This window comes from Dermacentor andersoni, chromosome 6, assembly GCF_023375885.2.
Source record: "Dermacentor andersoni chromosome 6, qqDerAnde1_hic_scaffold, whole genome shotgun sequence".
Taxonomy (NCBI): Eukaryota; Metazoa; Arthropoda; class Arachnida; order Ixodida; family Ixodidae; genus Dermacentor; species Dermacentor andersoni.
In genome coordinates this window covers 17,275,409-17,294,559 of record NC_092819.1, presented here as the reverse complement: position 1 = coordinate 17,294,559, position 19,151 = coordinate 17,275,409, and the positions used below count along the sequence as shown (strand labels likewise).

The window sequence follows — 19,151 nt, the reverse complement described above, 5'->3', positions numbered from 1 at the left end:
TGGTATTTACTCTATTCTAATTGGCGCCTCTTGTTTTTCGAGGAAGTAGGGCCGAAATTTGCCTGTGCAGTGCTTGAAATGTTTATTTCGATCCTAAGATTGGTGTTCGTCGGATAACTTGAACTTGACCAATCCGCACGGACAGGCCTGACCCACATGGTGACCCCAATAACGACCGGTCTAGTGGCAGCGTCTGTCATGGCGGAGCTTAGGGGACAGTGAAGGCGTAACCCCCATCAACACCTATTTTCGGCCTGCCAAGAAAGATTTTTAAGCAATGACGGTAGCTCAGCATGTCTGATTATGGTATTTACTCAATTATAACGGGCACCTCTGGCTTTTCGAGGAAGTAGGGCCGAAAATTGCCTGCACGGTGCAGTCGGATACAAAACCAAAACCCCCTTTGCGGCATGTACTATTTACTGCATAACATGGCTGTATTGCGGCGGAGCTGACTTTAGAAAAGTGGCCACCATTTAAAAAAATTAGGTGCGCACAATATTTCTACTTTGGCTAGAAGCTCTAAGTTGTTAAGTTATTATTTAAGTTGATTATTAAGGCATTAGTTATCTTCTTCGGACACACAGAAATTTAGCGCGTTTCAGTGGAGGCGTGGTAAACTCGAGTAAATAATGCCAAATGAATCAGTGGTGTATTGTGGTGGTTATATTTTTGATGTTTAATTCGATCAATTTTGTCGACTGCGTCAGCGTCGTATTAACGGAAGTTGACTGTACATATTTGAAAATTTTACATACCAGAACACACTTTCCCTTAGTCTTGATGTCTGTTTCCATGTCAGCCTTGGCAGAGGCATTCTACCATTTCATTGTATGTGTGATGCAGATGACAGAGCAGCGGAAGCACAAGCAGCGCCTGGGACTTCTAGCTCATCCCAACTCGGTGCCATTGGCTGCCACTGCCAGTCTGAGTATGCATTGACTCTCGTGCTGCCAACACACAAACAAACAAGTGGCTCTCCTCACAAAGAAGGTCACCATGCACAGTGAGCCTGGCTGGGCCACCAGCATGAAGTGTGCTTGCTATGTCACTGCCCCGGTGGTGATCACGAGATTGGGCCAAGTAAAACGGACTATGTGTCTTCCATCAACACGGCAAGCTGTGTATGCAAGGGCCACAAGAACCACTCAGCTCTCTCATTGCACTTGGAACATCTGCGAAGGAAAGGGGCCACATTTTCCTCCCTCTTGCCAAAGTGCACAAAAAATATTCTGGATGAGTCTTTCAGCAGTCACTACAGCACCTTTTTGCAACTCTTCTTTTGGCTTTTTTCAGTATTGTGTCAAGCGCAACTACACTTAAGAGATAAGAAGCAAGAGTGGCACAAATTCCCACCAGTGCTGCACGCATATACAATTGTGCAAATAGGACATTGTGATCACTTCTCACATTGACAGTGGTGCCTGCCGTGAAGCAGAACAAGGCAGTCGCCACTTTTTTTGATGTGGGTTTTTTCTCACCTCTTTTAATGAAACAAAAACATTATTATTATTTTTTTTGCCGTTGTCATGCGAGCATTGCATTCTTTATTAGTCTGCGGATATGCTCTTCTTAACCCATGTACCGTGATCGAAACAAAGCTTCTTGCCGCAGTTACCACATAACGCAATATTTTTGCTGTTTTTGTGACTTGTGACAAACTGTATTAAGTGTAATTGTGGGAGGCGGTGTTTGTATATTGAACAGATTTTTGCTTTGCACACTTTTCACAATGATGGCTCAGGCCATCATTGTGAAGGGTGAAATGATGGCTCAGGCCATCATTTCACCCTTGGGGTGAAATTTACTGGAAATCTAACATGTAACTTTCACACGGCAAAATGCACCAGCAACAAAACATTGCGTCACATGCTCCTCGATTCAAAACAGAGGAAGAGGGAGAGTCAATTTGTCTACCTTGCCAGAGTCCTGCTGCTGCCGGTTGGAGGTTTTTCGCATGCTTCCGTGACTCCAGTTGGCCCTACAGTGTTTACTTGTCTGTGGTTTTCTTGTTTTAGCTATTTAATGTGTAGTTGTGTTCTTTCTTACACTTGTTTTTTCCAGTGCACATTTACACACTTATATATGATGGTTTTATACTGGTATGCCGCTTTATATATTTAGATTGTTGGTGCATCTCTACATTACTTGTTGCATCTTTATTTTAAAGGTAGTTTGGATGCACTAATGCATAGAAATTTTAACAAATGTGTGAACAAATACTTATCATCTGGGATGGCTTTAACATTTGATACCACTTTTAGTAGTATGGTGCAATTTACAAGCATCAGTAATGGCAGTGTTGTGTGAAAGGTGCTACTCAGGCATTAACAGCAGAACTGCTATTGCAGTTCACTCACAGCTACTTCTCCTGTTGTTTTTCTTACCAAGTGCGTGGTTAAATGTGTTGCAATAGGTGCTTTCACTGCTACCACTGACTTGTACACATTTGTTTGTTTAGTCAGGGCCTGGTGTGGCAAGTGAAAAAAAAAAAAAAAAAAGAGAAGAGTGATGGCCTCGCATTGTTGGTGTCAAACGATTAATGGACGTAGAACTTGTGAAAAAGCTTATTGCCATGAAGCCTGAACATGTGTAGTAAAGTTCAGAGTTGCAGCGTTCAACAGAATGTGCGCCCGAAGCACATTGGCCTACTTTTTGTATGGCCATGTTTTGTGGTAGTTTGTTTTTTTCACAGAAGTCGCAGCCCATAAATTTTTTGTTAAAAGTGCATTGTGTTTCCCATTACAGGCTTTGTTCTTGAAGTTTTTCAGCCCTGAACGTTGCAAGTTTGTGGCACCTATGTTTGCAGCCTAAATTGCCTCCCACAAGCACTTCATAATTTGCAGCCATAACTTTTGCTCAGTTCTTATGTTTTAAGTACATTAGAAGTGCATTTCTGATTGCAGAATGTGTGTCCGTAGTTTCCGCAGTTGCTGCAAAAATTCTTATGCGAGCAACCTAAATTACCATGCATGCATACAAAATTAAAGCTACACTTTGTAACATATTCTTTCCCCCACTAGTCAGTGAACAAAAGAGATTGGTATTTATTACAGCACACTGATCAAGAAAATACCTTTTATTGTCTTTTATCAAGTGTACAAAACATCAATATATACATGTATGTATGTCTGTGCTCAAGCGTGTTACTATATCTTACTAAGCATCTGATAGCTTTCACTGGTCCATAATCAAATTTCAACTGTGATTTCAAGTGATTTACAGAAACCGTAGCTGCCATGCTGAAAGATACGGTACACCTCTTTCTCTGCGCATAATTATAAATACCATGTTTTGCAAGAAATAGAGAAGGTGCTCAAGTAGCACAAGCTCCTTATCCTCGTTACTGGTTGAAATTAAACCTAGGCTGAACTAGGAGGAATGCAGCACCCAATCTCATGATCTTCATGTAAAGATCATGATCACTTCTTTCATTCCCTAAGAGCACTTCATGGCAACACAAATACGATCTAAAGCCTCAACCATGCATGCTGAGAATTTCCTGGCATCTCGATGGGGGCTGTAAGCACTGACCAGGGCTGCTAACTTGTCATCCACCATGCCATAGCCGATGCCATAGCCATCTGGTACTACAGGTGCAAAGCCACCACCACTGAACGCCATACCATGTAAAGTGGATGTTGAAAGGACAATATGATTTGCCTTTTCGAAGCATCTGTCTGTATAAATAGCGGGCAAGGCCTGGCCCTTCTCTTCAGCCAACACCCTCAGGGCAAACAAGTGACGGTCAAACCCTTGACCTGCATGTAAAGTCAGAGACACACCTCAGACATTGTGTGAAAGGAACGATGTTGGAAATATGCAAAAGGTAAGCAAGCACAGCCAGTCAAAGTACTGGGCGAGAAAAATGGTCAAGCACATTTTCTCTTGTTCCTTCCAGAAGGTTGCTCGATTCCAAGCCATATCCACCTATTTTGCATTAAAGATGTAACACGAGCTAAACATAATTCAACTGTGGCAAACGTTATACAGTTAAACCACAATATAACGAAGTTGGTAAAATTGGCAATTTGCTTCATTATATCAAAGTTTTCTTATATATAGAATTTCAACCTTTTATGCAAATAAGTAGTCACTGATGGATTTTTCTTACATGGAAGGGGTTGCAAGATCTTCATAATTAGCAGGCAATCAGGAAAGACAAATTCGAATGAGAAAAAATTAATTTTGTGACGAGAAATACAGTTTCATGCCGCGTCGGCGATGTGTTTGCATCGGTGGTAGGAAGCGAAGTCAGTCGCACATTGGCATTCACTCTGCCACTGTGGCTGATAGTGTCGCCGGCAGTGGGGAGAGAATACTTCGTCTGCCTCTCGCTTCAACGCATCTCCAAAACTTGAGATTATGCAACCTCCAGTAATAAATGCGCATAAGCACATGATGCCATGCCATCTCGGCATACCCACTTTTGCACACGTGGTAAATCCTCTCTAAAACTGGGTGCGCAGCCTGCGTATGCCCTTGGCAGTGCCAACAGCCATGTACAGCCATGGCCGCACCGCTTGAGAAGGCGAAACACACCAACCTGCCTCCCTTTTCCTTCCCTAGCATGCGCTTGATTGCATTACTGCTAGCTCACTCTCTTCCTCCCTTGCTCACACAGGAAGATGGCAGTCACCAAGCCACCATCCTTCTCGGCTCACCCTTGCATACTTCAAAGCGTGGGGCGCGATAGGATCTTATCGCACTTGGATTTTATACAAAACATGATGCTGCTCTGCTTCGGAAGTCGCTCTTGGTCGCGCGGAGCATGATTTGAGAGGTGCGCTCACCAGCAACCACTTGTAATTCAACCATTTGACCATCTGCACAAGTGGAAGTTTTCATTTATTATCTCAGTATTTTTTGCAGTTACAGTGAAATTTTGTTATATTAATATTGTGTATAAGCACACTTTGTTATACTGAGGTTTTAAATACAGGATGTCCTATGGACAAGAAATTATAAATAGTTCAATACTTTGTTACACCGTTTAACTGTAGTATAGCAAGACTCACGGCCACAGGCACACATTGCACTAACGTGTCGCCATTGCTCTGATAAACCAGATGAGCACGCATAGGAGTCACTGCTTTGCACACATGGGACCGCACAGGCATGCATCATGATAGTGGACTGGGCCCTTCAGGCGCTTTGCATTTTCGTCTCCTTTAATCTTCGTTGTGCTCTCGCTTCTTGGCATTCCCACAAATTATCAAAGGGTTGGCTTTTCTGCTCATCATAATCGCCTGATGGATGAGCCTGACGGATGATATGTGAAATGCTTTCTCATGCCGATACGTTACTGAAAGCCGCATAACATTTGTGCAAATACTATAATTTATGTGATATGCTACAGCAGTATACCCATGGCAGCCTCCTTCGTGAGCTGGTTGTGGACTCTGGAACATTCCTCCAGAAGTGGCCGAGTAAGGTTCAGCTTTTTGTCCGAGCTGAGTGCCTCCACGCAACGTTTTGTGGCCATTGTTGCTGGTCGCACTGTTTCAGTTCGTCCATGCTTGAAAGCAGATGTGCTGCACGATTCATAAGTCGCCGCCGTGCCTCCATGTGCCAGGAAATAGGACAGCTGCACAAAGTGTGAGGAGAGCCGGCACTTTGTCGGTGCGTGCACAGGCGTGCCTTCTTGTTCTGACTCAAATTACAAAGACTTGTCCTCAAGTATGTATATTAATATGCAAAGTTATCTTAAATGAACCATTTGTATAATTCTTTAAGTTGGCTGCCTCGAAAGGATGTTTACCAACCAAAAAACACTTGCCCAGAAACGAAGTGTGAAAACAAACGCTTTTTGAGATTTATTCTGAAAATTAAATGTTGTAATTCCCCCATGTCTTATCGCCACTGAGAGGGAAGGTATGGTTCCGATTGAATAGTTTTTACCACTGCCTGCTGTGTAAAGAGGTGTGCAGGGGTTCGGAAGGTGGTGGGAAGGGAAGGTGGTAGTAGGTGGTTGAAGGGGGTAGTACTGTATTCTGCTATAGTCTGGTCAAGAGCTTTTGGGTGGAAAACAGCCTTTCTCGCACATGCACTGCATCATTTCTGCAAATGGTCCGTTATTTGAGCTCTTAAGAGACTCCAGTCCCTCTGTGGCCCATGGCCATGTTTAGTGATAGCAGAGAAGCAAATTACAGCCATCTTGGTTGTGCTAGTATACCTGGAAAGAGAGCTGCATGACTGAATCGGGACTGAGCTTGCTCTGCTTGATGAGGTCCCTGCTGAGGCCAGAGTGCACCATAGCAGCTAGTTGGAGGTTGCCAGTCTGCTCCTCGTAATTTTGCTGGGCTTTCTGCACAGCTGCCTTCACAGCATCATTGACAATGAAGTCTGCACATGATGAGCAAAAGATGCTACGTTGCATTTTGTTGCAGTTTGGATGAAAAAAAAGGTGAATTCCATAACTAACTTTCGAAGGCAAGGAAGCAGGTTGCAATTATAACTAGGAGAACACAATGTCAGCCACCAGTTGAATATTTTATAGTTACATATGCAAAGATATTTCAAAACTGATTGGTGTGCCTCGTAATGTGACACATTGTCAGTTTGTTTTTTGGTCCTTGTTCACTAGTACACAATATTGAACACACTTATAAGTCTGGATGTTCTGCAATGTTACCCAGTTTAAATATCCCTTGAAGGTCATGAGACGGGCACAAAAACATAATGCAGTCATAATGAAATGCACGCTATATCACTGCTCTATACGAGGCCCACTTACCAAGCCGCTGTACGTAGGGCTCAGGATTGATGTTTGCAGACTGGCCAGGATGAACGTAAGGTTGCTCAGTGCTGTCAGTGTAGATGTCATTAAAATAGCGCAGTACAGCCACTCCGTCACCCCACGAGTGCTCAAAGTTAATAGCTGCGTGCCCTTCTGCTGTGAGAAGCAGTGAAAAAGACTTGTCGAACCACCTGAAAGAATGTAAAGCCCAAAGCACTGAGTATACTTACAATGTGGCTGCTGCTAGCGTTTACAGTAACTTCCGTTAATTTGATCCTGACTGAAGGTACCGGCCGGCAGCTGTGGCCTAAACTTTCGTTCATCATCATCATCAGCCTATTCATGTCCACTTCAGGACGAAAGCATCCTGCAATCTCCAATTACCCCTGTCCTGCGCCAACCGATTCCAACTAGCTCAGCCATAACTTTCGCTATGTCAATCATAAAATTGGCTTTTGCTGGATAATTTGCATTTGGCAAGTCAGCCCTAGAAAGATATTCAAGCAACAACTGTAACTCACAATATCTGATTAGGGTATTTATCCAATTGCAACGCGCACTTTTTTTTTTTTTTTTTGCCAGGAATACTGGGCTGGAAATCGCCTGCATGGTGCTGTCTGATACGAAATGAAAACCACAATGTGTCGTTCGCTGCTTGACCGTATAACAGTAATATATTGTGGCGAAGCTGACTTTAAGCAACCGGCCACCTTTGGGCAACACATATTAGACACTTGCCCATTTTTCTTGCTAAAAAATCGAGTGCACGTTAGATTTCTTATTTGTTTAGGAGCTTTAATGTAATTTCTATGCTTTTTACTTTGGACACATAGAAAGTGCACGCACATTTGATTTGGGGAAGTGTTAGATTTGGGCAACTACTACCTAACGAATTAGCAGTGTATTTTGGCTTTTTCTTTTGTTTTTTTTACTCTTGTTTAATCTGACCTGCTGGATAAATAGACCAGTTTCATCAGTACTGTCAGGGTCGAATTAATGGAATTCAACTGTATTTCGAAGATGACATGTGAGTCGTATCATTAGGGCATTTCCAGGCAAATTCTACACTTCGTTTGCAGCTTTGTCACAGCAAAATTTGTTTTGACAGATTTTAGCATGAAGTGTCAAAGCAGCTTTTCACACAGGCAATTCACGTGCTATAATAAAATATTATAATGCTCCATTTGTATTTGCCCTGGGGAAAAGGAGTCTGGGAAAACATGGCACATGCCTGCTTTGTGATGTGCACTCGCAGTTACCGGTGAATGGTACATCTGCTAAAGCTTTTGTTGGCAAAGTTCCAGTGTACCCACCTGTTATGGATAGGACCATGAAGAAAATGGTGGGCTATCTTCTCCTGTTCTGTGCCCTGGAATGCCTCACTGTCTAGCACCAGCACAAAGAGGGCACTGTCTATTTGCCGCAGTGTGCTCTCATTCTGGGCAGCCAGGAGGTCCTTACGTGCCCTAGCCCAGTCATCCCGAGGCGCTGCTGTCAGCGCTGACACAGGAACAGCGGGCGCAGGCCGATTGTCAGCCATGATGCGACTCAGGCATGCTTGGTAATGCTCAGGTCCAAAGAGGTTGCCTGCAACAAAATGTCCATTAATCTTCGATAACGGGGAACATGAATAAAGGATTTATTTTCCTTGTCCATGCAAGGCAGTAGATCCTAGACGAGGAGAGGACTTATTATAATAAATGCAGAGAGGTCAGTTCGAGATACGCATTATCGTGCTACTACATAAAGAGGAAGAAAAGTGGATAAAAAAGAGAAATAATGGAAAGGCTACCAACCTGACGGTATGTGTGGGCAATATTGTAATGAATACAAATTACTACAGTAATGCTCTGGTAATAACCACTGTTTCTTACTACTGTGACACCTATTTGTTCTTGAAATACATGACCATAATTTCTATGAAGGCTCTGCATTAGGAGTACCGTATTTACTCAATTCTAAGCACCCCTTTTTTTCATGATTGCGATGCCCAAAGTGAGGGGGGGTGCTTAGATTCGACAAATCCAGAATGACCCCCCTCCCTCTTTTCGCTGGGACATAACGACGAGACGAGTGCGAGAAATAACAGTTTATTTTGCAAACATCCAAAAGAAAAATCGGTGCAGACAGTGAACCCACTGCTTGTGTCGGATGCTCAGTCACTATCACTGCCACTCACGAGTCCGCGCAACTCTGCAGTCCGGCTGTGCGGCAAGATCGCGCCGCGGACGCCGTTCCACCTCGGGACTCCGACGGCTCCGGCTCGATGATAGAGCGAGCAAGCGCGTTTGGCGGTCTTGGCTATGCGCTCTTCCTAACAAATAGGGGGGTGCTTAGATTCGCATGCAAACTTTTTTTTCCCAATTCATTCGCAAAAATAGAGGAGGGTGCTTAGAATTGGGGGGTGCTTAGAATCACCAAAATACGGTATGTTGGGAGTCTACATAAACATAGTACAGTAATTAAAGTATTTGCAAACACAGCATCAAGCTGTGATGGAAAATGACATTCAAGTGCTACATGTCCACAATGCTACGGAAGAAAAACCTGATAGTTATAACTGTTTCCTCGTCATAATATGCACTTGTGCTAGGTACACACATTTTTATGACCTCAGCAAAATGTAGCCTTAGGCATATTTTGAAACAGCTCATGTCTACTTGTGTACAGATTACACACCAACATTAAAGGCATTACATAAAAGAAATGCTGTCAAAACTAGAATACCTTCATTACAGTGCTTGGGCAACTATGAAATGAAACAGTGCACTGGGCATTAAGCACACCAATATGTTCGAAACCTGTCTCTTTCTCTGGAGGATGGTGAATGACTGATGAGGTGCATCAAACCTATATAGCCTGTTTCATTGTAACTCAGCAAGCTGAAAGTGCTATGAAACAAAGCAAACCAATGAGAATGCGGCAACCTGAATGCCACACCAGCAGAATGTGCATGGTCAAGCTGACTAGGTGCCTTTCTCACTTCAAAGTTCTAGATGCAGCAACCTTTCTACGCAATTCAAAATTGAGTGATGTCCTAAGGCATTATAAAGAGAATCTGTTATAAGCTAAGCTGTCTGAAAACTAGTTTTTTGTTACCAGCAACTTGCTAAAATGCCTCTGCACCAAATGTGCTTTAAGGAAACAAGTTTGTTCTAATAAATTTAAACAAAAATTCTCTTTTTCTTATGGTAGTAGTGTCCTCATCTCTCCCCATTTGCCATGTTGCAGTAATATGGACTTAGCTGCTCTGTTTACACTGAAGATAGTAGGTGGGATTGCGGGACGTATGTCTGCAGTTCGAATGACAGCAACATCTTGCAAGTTGGAGTTGAACCTGTAGCCACTGTTTGCACACTAAGATTTAGCTCTCTCATTTCATGGGTGCCTGTCTTAGATAATGTTGCCACTAAAAAAACAAAACAAGACACAAATATACAGTAATGGGGCATTTGGTTGGCGCATTCCAAATGCAATAAGTAAACTAGTCGCTATATACTTTCTAAAATTTAATTAGCACTTCTTTTTTTTTTTCATTGAAACAGCAAACATTTTAATGATGCTAAGAAAGCTTGGTGTTAGCAGTGCATTGTTATGCGTGACATTGTGTAAGTGGGCCACACTGTTGCCAGTTCCACAGAATGTGTTTTTTACTGGCCCATGCAAAACTCTAATGCACTCACCTTTGTCATCTAAAACCTGAAGGGCATAAAAGTGGCCATTGCGAATAACTAGAATGTGCTTGGAGTCTGAAAACGCCTCAATCTTGTCACGTCCAATCAGTGGTATCCGTGTGCTTGCAAAGAGGTTGCGAAACTGGCTCATGTCGAGAGGGTAAGCCTTCCACAGCAAAGCACTTGCGTACCATGCCATGGCTTCTGGCAGCATCCTGCAAGCACATCAGTGATGAATAAATGAACTGTGAGCTCTTTAAAATCCTTTTTTATAACAATGATTCTGTAAGCACACTTCTCAAGAATCAAGTGTGACAAGCATTGCCAAGTATCAGTTATCAGTAACTGCTCTGCTCATAGCGACAGCTTAAGTGTTGACTGTAAACTAGCTTTCCTGTTTTCTCTTATATATATCCCTTTGCTCCCACTAGTGACATCTCTGAAAAATTCGCAGGATTAATAACATAGGTGGGACACATCATTATTGCGTTTAATAAGACACTAAAGAAAATACGACACTTTAAGCTAGGATGGTGCATTAAAATTTCACAATGGCAAATAGATTTATCAAAAGTAGAGGCTTGAAGATGACAAAGGTGAAAGACTGGTGGTGACACAACCTCAAAATTTGTGTGGGCTCCCCATGACACCACAGATGAGATGGTGAGAAATGTCTGGCTGAGGCCATGTGCGTCTGTTAATGATTTTTAAAAATCCCCACGGTTCCAATGAAATGCAAAAGGATAGACAGTTGGGTGGGTTGGTAAGGTAACATGGTCTTGGCTTGTAGCGCGAAGTCAACACGAACACAGAAGACAGAGCAGACAGGACACAGTGCTCATCCTGTCTGCTCCTTTCTGTGTCCGTGTTCACTTCGCGCTACAAGCCAAGACCATGTTCCAATAAAATTCTTACATATGTGTGCAACCTTTCAGGAAAGACATCAAATACTGTGTGAGAAGTTAATGTTTGCCTCACAAACACTTAGTGCTCACAAGGTGTTACTTATTGTGGTGTAAATCTTGCACATTACTTGCAATTGGCAAGGATTCTGCATCAGGGGTGCGATCAGAGATCGCTGTTCAAAATGTGCATTCAGTTTGTGTTCAGTTTCGTCTCACGCCTAAGCCGCACCGAGTCGTCAGCCACCAGTCAGCCGCCTGGCTGCTTACAGGTAGCTGACGACTTGGCGCAGCCAATCGCGTGAAGTGAAACTGAACACAAAGGTGTTCACACCTTGAATAACAATCTCCAATCGCGCCCCAGTTATCCAATCCTCACTTTTGCGCTGCCCTGGGCTGCACACGTCCTTTCAGCATTTATTTACTTATTTTCATATTCTCAGGGCACTAAGGCATTACAGAGAGAAGTGGAGTTACAAAATATCAGCAACAGCATTTTCAAGGTGGTGGTATCAGTGTTGGTAGCAATAGAAGAAGGAAGGTAGTTCCATTCATTGCTGGTCCAAGGGTTGGCATACTCAGTGTGGTGAGCATCTGAAGCTATCATACAGTACACCACCACTGCATGCCACGTGTGCTATGCTCTTTTTTCTGAGCTGCTGATGTCCTACATTATCCCACTACATTGTGCTGTCACTCAAGCAACTGTGTGCCATTCTATTATGAGTGATGTCACATTCTCCCCGCATGCTGTGTCCATTCCAAGGCCTACCAGCAGGTACCATGCTGCAATTTTTGATTCCTGTACTTAATTATTTATTTCTTTCCGATCGTATGAGGAACTTTACGAGATGGTGCAGTGGCTCAACTGGATGCATGCAAAGTTTCAGTCTGATATCTTTATTCTTCCGTTTGGAGTGATTATTTACAAATCGCAAACACACCTGGGCTTCTTCGCTAGGCAATTTGTTAAAGTTAGTAATTATTTGCATTCGTTTTGGTCATCCCAGTGCATTTGAGAAAGCACATTCAATATATCCACACTGGGCACTACAAATTTGCAATGTTTCAGCTGCTACTACAATGCCTGTCTGCAGCAACTCTTTGGAAACTTTTTAACAAGTTGTGCAGGCTCTGGTCACATGCACGGCATGGATGGAAGGACAAAAAATGCAGTTTGGGACTAGCATTAACTGCTGAAGCAGTAAAAACACTCGCCATGCACTCTGTGATAAATGATTTTCTAGGGCAATAATTGACTGTATTTTGCAAAATTAATGAAGACAGACGTTTGGAAAATACTTTAGTAGCATAAACTGATTTCGTGTTGCTCTTTAGCGTTTCTTTAAAGATAACACTTTAGTAGAACACAAGAAATAAGTGCCATTGCTACGCTCTAAACTTCAACTACTGACTTTGTAGAAAACGTATTATGCTATTAGGGCACATCCAGAAGTAGAAACTGAAAAGATGCTAATAGCTCCAAGATAGCAAAAGGACATCAGCAGCTGATCAGACTCTCTAAATTGTTTGTTTCATAACATAAAACTGTGCACTCAACCACAAGCACCATGCAATGCAAAAGTTCTAAAAATTATGCACCTTTGAAAGTGTAATTCTGCCACACAACAATAACTTTCATCAATCGTGTACATCTATCTCCTTCTTTTAACATTGTGTACCCGGTACTTTCCTGTTGGTTTCCTGTTGGGAATGCTACCAGGCTCTGGATGCGCATGGTGTTCATGAAAGAAAAGTGCCGGATGTGCATTCATATAAAAAGTAAATACAGAAAAGGAGAAAAAACTGGGCACGTTGGTACGGTTTCATGGTTAAGACTAACAGTACAGCGAAGACAAGGAGGAAGACAAACAACACAGCAGAAGTGCCGACTATCATCTAGAAATTTATTGTGTTGCACGGGTGCCCAGCACTGTAGAAAAGATTTTATTGTTGTGTGGCTAAATTACAACCTAAAGTATTGCTGTTTTTAAGGGCGTACTAATATCCTAGATGAAGAAAGCATTACTTGATGGTACGCCTGTATGTCTGCGTGTCGCTCTTTTTGGCATTGAGATGATACACCATGGGCTCCAGCTGATTGTTTTGTAGGGACCGCAAGAAGCGCAGAGAAGAGATCACCATGTTGCACGCACGAACAGTCTGCAAGGTATCATGCAGTAAATTCATCTATTACATGAGCACATCCATTCGTATGAAGTTATGAGTCCATCCAACCTCAAATTTTCCTGTTTAAGTTGCACTGCACAGATAAAAATAGTATAATCCCTATGCCAGGAGTGGCAAAACAGTGGCCGAGGAACCACATACTTTAAGTGTGGCTTCCACTTAGCTACAGAATCAGTAAATCCCCCTCCCTCTCCCCCCCTTCCCTTGCGGTCTTTACCCTTCTGAATATGCCTCCCAAACGAAGCATGTAGTAGCTGCATGAAAGAATAGATATTAAAATGTGGAGTTGAGCCAGCAATACCATGAAATGTGACATGTGATTAGTAACAAAATGGCTGTTTTTCTAGCTTCAAGATTGAAGGTACAGAATTTACTTCCTAGACACTATTCTCTGCATAGCAGTCAAAATGCTGATGTACTGCAAGACACCACAAAAAGCTATTTATGGTACAAATTATATTAAAACGAAACCTATATATGTAGCACTGCTGTATGTAGGGCATATTGGTATTCAAACTTGGATAACATTTTAGCGCTGGCAAACAAGGCGAGCACAGAGGGGAGGCAGTTAGCACGAGGTTTATGTTAAGCAAAATGTTTTCAATTCACAATACACATTATTCCACGCTTGAAGTACTATGACTTTACTGGGTGGCTGTAAAATTACACAGAAGTAAGATTATTAAGACATGAGCAACTTCAATATTTCTAGAGATAAGAGGAAAAGAAAAAGTCCAGACAGGAAACAGTGTGGCAAAGTGGAACTAAGGACAAGCTTTGTTATACACAGTGTAATTTTCTAGCTGTGCTGTCTGAAACATAAGCAGTAAGTCATATTGCTTGTGCAAATGAAATGTGGAGACATCTCAGTTATTCATTTTTGCTGGTGCTCAGACGTATTAACTTTTAGAAATAAATTAAAGTGGCTATGCTGGTGTTAGACAAAAAACAAAGAAAAAAAGAGAAGAACAGCTCAAAAAAGGGCTGAGAATTTTGACAACAGGAAGTGCACTTCACCTGATCCATATATGCAGGCCGCATATCATCTTTCCATGCCAAAAATGGATTGAAGTTGAGTGGAAGAGGTTTTCGAGAAGTCAGGTACATGTCAAACCAAGGACCTGAGAAGGAAACAGTGGCGACATTGTAGACTAGAAATCAAGATTTCATAAAAATTGGGTTGTTCTGCTAATACAGACTAATACAGGTTATATCCTCTTCTATCATAATTTATGACTGACTGGTTTCAATTGATGGTTTCAATTGATTGAAGTTGCATCATTTGGTACCCAGACCCCGCAGACTCCACTGAAAGAAGGTCAAAGTGGTAATGGTAGGATGATCCGTTGTGCACTATCCAGTGAGTTTTTTAAATACAGAATAATTAATCAGTATAATGTACCATTTGTCTTGTAACAAATTTTACAGAAAGAGTTGAATCCCCTTTTCAAAGCACATGTACAAGTTAGTTATTGGCTGCAGACATAATGCAGGAGAATAAAACTATTCCTTATAACCAGTGTTGACAGAATGTGACAAGGTGAACATACTGTCAAACATGTTAGTGTCTTCAGTAGAGTGTTTGTGTGTGTGTGTGTGACAATAATCTGCACACAGAAGTGAAATGGAGTGACGTTAGGTAACCAGAGTGTTCAATTGACTTGTAGCTATATCTCCGTGGTTTTCTCACTGTCACTAATGTGCAGAATTGGCAAAAACAAGTTGCATAGACAAATGAGTACACTGCGACTTATGGCGATACCAAACCATGTGCAAGAGGCATGGGCTGTGCCAGAGAGCGAAGTGAAGCATGCAAGAAAGCCATTTTCAACAGAAGTAACAAAACCTCAGCACGAAGACTACATGCACTCCAAGGCTGGCCTATTCAAGAATAAAAACAGCACGCTATTTTCATTGCGCTGTTTTCGTTCTTGACACTATGTACCAACTAGCCCAAAAGAAAACTCTCCTGAACTATTGCTTGACCATGCTTACTATGGCTTTTTGATATGCTGTGTACTGTAATTAATGCTACCACCATAAGGTGTTTACATACCTGAAATGTAGCTGGTGTGCTTGTTGGCCTTGTCCTTCTTTCTCAGCAGGAGGTCCAGTTCTAATAAAAGCAATCACAAGTGCTTATTTATGAGGCTTGTGTATTGCCAAGAAATCAGTTTTAAACTTCTGACCAGTAACAGCCAGCAACAAGAGGAAGTTTACACCACAAAATGAACACAGGTACAGAAAAGTCCAGAGACAATAACCAGTGTTACAGGGTTGAAAAATTCCTGCAAGGAAATTTCACATGTAACTGTATTAACAAATGTTTGCAGTTGCAGCGGAAGTGTAATGTAGGAATTGTTAATGCAACTTATATGGAAGAGCTGGTATTAAAATAGTTAAAGTAATTAATGGCCTGAGCACATAAAGCAGGTTATATGGCAATGAAAGTCCCCTTCAACACTATTCTGTAAAATTTTTTTCTTGCATTGTTTGCAACAAGGCATAATGAGAGAAATAAATAAAGCTTACAGGCACGCCTTATGCAGATACTGCAGGTATGACTTATACCCGCCACATGAGCACTGTTGGGGTGTGCTTGGTTGATGCAAGTGTAACTTTCAAGTTTACTTAGCTTCAATACTGTTATACCACATGGACACTTTCAAGAACCATTTATTTCGTGGGTCCCAGCGGCTCCCTACTGTGTGCTCGAACAAAGGAATCAATTAGACACAGGGATTTCAATGGCCTTTGGTTTCAATGGTCACTGAAAACGAGTGTGACTGCACTATTATGCTCACGTGTGCTTCATGCTTTGATCATGCTTGAAGTTACTGTGTAGATTGAGCACAGTGAGTGTCTGTGTGACACTGGTGTCATAAAATCTGTCGTCCAGAAGCTGTTTCACTCCTAACTGATGAAGCTTGTGTTCAGTAAAAATTGTGTGTTCGAAATTCGTTAGCTTGCAATGTATTCTAATTAATTTTAACATAAGAAAGACCATGCAAATGAGAGCATAGATTATGCCAATCTTACCTGCACCTTCATTATCCTTGAAGGCATAAACAAGAGCTCGTGTCTTTTCCAGTTCTTCTGAAGTAACCAGAGGCTCCAACGCATGCAGGTAACGCTCACAAGTTTTTTCCAATTTTGGAATAGGCAGTCGTGGAAGGCTCTTCTGAAAATGCATGGTGGGCAAGACACTCCGCTCCAGGAACTGGTACTCTGCCGAAGTGGTGTCTACTGACCTGAAACCACAACGAGCACTGAATCATTGAGCAAAACTGTAATCTATTAGTGAAGGAACATAAACACAATCATATAGCTTAGTTTATTCCTTACTTAGAAAGCAAACCTGCAGCAGGCAAATAAACATATGCACACTATATTTATGTCATATATAAGATGGCTTGTGTATATAAAGTTTAACTTAAAAGTCATATCGCGTGCCCACAAATTGTCTAGCTGTCTTCGATAGAAATGGCCTCGGCTAGCTTGAGTAAAGAATTATTTGGCGAAAAAATTATATATATATATATATATATATATATATATATATATATATATATATATATATATATATATATATATATATTCTTTTGTCGGCCTTTTATCGTACCTGCATTGAAAACAGCAAATTTGATTGCTGTGAACTTTCAATATAATTAATGTACTTAAAGGAAAGATTGATTGACCTACCCAGGCGTACTGCTAGAAGACAAGCGTTGCTGCGACGTGGACAACAGTCGCATCTTTACTTGTAAGCACGAACAGGCTGGCAGCACGGATTTCTTGGGAAATGATAAGTACCGTGCTTCGCACATGCGACTGCAAGCGTCGGAAGCTCTTCGGTACTGACATGCTCGTTGCATTGCTGCCATGGTTCACCTGCAGGTTTACCCAGTTTTATAGTGCAAGCTGCAAAGACGTTTGCCTGTTCAGGCAAACGCTACAATCCACCAGGCAGACTATTGCGCGGAAACTTCCTCACCCCGCAACGCGGACTCGATTAGCTCTGAGCTAGGAGCCTACACGTCTGCACCCTCTATACTGTCAAGACACGGTTGCTTGCACTTTGCCTGTTTGTTAAACACCGGCACCGCCGCGCCTTGTTGATTTCGCCATTTCGCCCGGGCGTCTTGGTTTCGTCAGTTCTGCGTCAGTTTCGCTAGGTCACTCTAGTTTCGTTTTTAGCGGATCTGGATCAGCCTGCTGGGGATTCGAAAACACGACACAATATGACAATACTGGTGAAGCCACGCCGAGCCAAGCCAAACACGCTCAACCATGCGCTCAAAACGATGCGCAAAACGCATGCTCGTAAAGGCGCAAACCGAAGAACACGTGTGTGATGAAACTTCGAAAGCAAAATGCGCACATTGTGAATGAACGGAGTGGTGTACGTGACTGAGCAAGTGATATGGCCAACAGATTTAAGGACACGAGTGGCTGCGTCCTTTCTAATTATGACTTGACGTGTGCAATCTCTATTCTATGTGAGCGCATCGGCAAACCGTGCCGGGGGCTCAATCAATGGCTTTGTAAAGAGGTGAGTGCTCTTGCTGCCTTGGATTGCTCATGACTCTGTGAAAGGAAAGCAAAAACAAAACAGTCTGACAGCTGGAAATGTTACCCGTACCTTGGTATTGCACGCGTGTTTACCCCCTTTTTACGTGTTGGAAATTCATGTCAGAACAGATCAACTGTTTTGAAATTCCACTCAAGTAAAAAAAAAAAAAAAGATATCCGACAGAATTCATCTTGCGATGACTGTCGACGTAATGTGATTAGCCTTCAAGCAATGTAGCGACACATCGTTTTGCTGAAGGCACCTTTATTTACAATCTGTATGGTGATTCTGAGATTTCCGTTGCTGCAATTATATGCGACATAACACTGCCTGCGGTATCGTCACTTTGCCATGACACGTACTCGTTCCTGGGACTTGCTTACCAAGGTGGCCCATGACCCTGATGACGATGGCTTGACGACGACGGTATGACGAAGCTGGATTGACGACGATAGCATGACAGCACACGCTTGACGACAGCATGCATATTACGACGGAACTCTGAAAGCGGTATGGCGACAATGGAATTATGACGGCGATAGCATGACAACGGCGGCTTCATGATGATTGAATGACGACAGCATGATTCCAATGAAATGACAGTAAAACAGTGAAATGACAAGGAAGGAATTATGTGGATGGAAAGATGAAGGCAGTATGACAACAATAGAATGTCGTTTCTGAAATGATGAAGATAGTGCGAAAACAGCGTGAAAACGACTGTATGATGATGATGATGGCATGGCAACGATGGCGTGACAAGAATTGCATGATGACTATGAAACGACGACAACGGAATCATGACAATAGTAAGGCAACGAATGCATGATGATGACGTCAATGGCACAACAATGGCAACATGATCATGATTGAATGACTACAGCACGATGACGGGACGGTCCAAGTTAGTTGAAAACTTCCGTCATTACATTAGCATAAGAGGCTAGAAAGATACGCAAAGTGACTGAATAAGACAAAGAATGCTAATCACATTAAAGGAAACCAAGGTCCTTGCGACAGTGCTGAATTGATTTGGCCAAGCAAATTGGCATTTGCTCTGCGGTTGAAAGCAA

The 19,151-nt window shown here is 42.3% G+C and overlaps 3 protein-coding genes across 7 annotated transcripts in view; 2 read left to right on the top strand and 1 right to left on the bottom strand.

The window, feature by feature from the left end:
• The window catches only part of Itpr (Inositol 1,4,5,-trisphosphate receptor), a 154,733-nt gene extending 151,605 nt beyond the window's left edge, over positions 1–3,128 (top strand). For all 3 annotated transcript variants that reach the window (XM_055065883.1, XM_050169922.2, XM_055065882.1), the window contains one exon: positions 847–3,128. In XM_055065883.1, the coding sequence (XP_054921858.1) occupies positions 847–942 (96 nt within the window). In that variant the 3' untranslated portion in view covers positions 943–3,128. The remainder of the gene's footprint in view (positions 1–846) is intronic.
• Positions 3,062–19,084, bottom strand: CPT2 (Carnitine palmitoyltransferase 2). 3 transcript variants are annotated; one of them, XM_055065884.2, is made up of 12 exons: positions 18,462–19,084; positions 17,208–17,396; positions 16,545–16,756; positions 15,562–15,621; positions 14,523–14,626; positions 13,345–13,478; positions 10,423–10,628; positions 8,053–8,326; positions 6,737–6,930; positions 6,176–6,345; positions 5,368–5,587; positions 3,062–3,761 (listed from the first exon to the last, which is right to left on the bottom strand). In XM_055065884.2, exons 2-12 carry the CDS (start codon positions 17,387–17,389, stop codon positions 3,439–3,441), a joined length of 2,079 nt encoding a protein of 692 aa, XP_054921859.1. In that variant the 5' UTR covers positions 17,390–17,396; positions 18,462–19,084; the 3' UTR covers positions 3,062–3,438. The 3 variants fall into 3 exon arrangements, with proteins under 3 accessions (XP_054921859.1, XP_050025863.1, XP_054921860.1); XM_050169906.3 differs by lacking the exon at positions 18,462–19,084 and adding an exon at positions 17,500–17,692; XM_055065885.2 differs by lacking the exons at positions 5,368–5,587; positions 6,176–6,345; positions 18,462–19,084 and having other exon boundaries at positions 17,208–17,694.
• The window catches only part of LOC126521268 (midasin), a 386,114-nt gene continuing 384,759 nt past the window's right edge, over positions 17,797–19,151 (top strand). The window contains exon 1 of the mRNA XM_050169921.3: positions 17,797–18,057. Coding sequence (XP_050025878.1) covers positions 17,929–18,057 — 129 coding nt within the window. The 5' untranslated portion in view covers positions 17,797–17,928. The remainder of the gene's footprint in view (positions 18,058–19,151) is intronic.

Coding starts and splice junctions, on each gene's coding strand:
- CPT2 (XM_055065884.2), bottom strand. CDS start 17,389: ATGGCAGCAATGCAACGAGCATGTCAGTACCGAAGAGCTTCCGACGCT. Junction 14,627..15,561: donor GCACACCAGCTACATTTCAG/GTATGTAAACAC, acceptor TTTCCTTCTCAG/GTCCTTGGTTTGACATGTAC. Junction 13,479..14,522: donor GGCCTGCATATATGGATCAG/GTGAAGTGCACT, acceptor GATACCTTGCAG/ACTGTTCGTGCGTGCAACAT.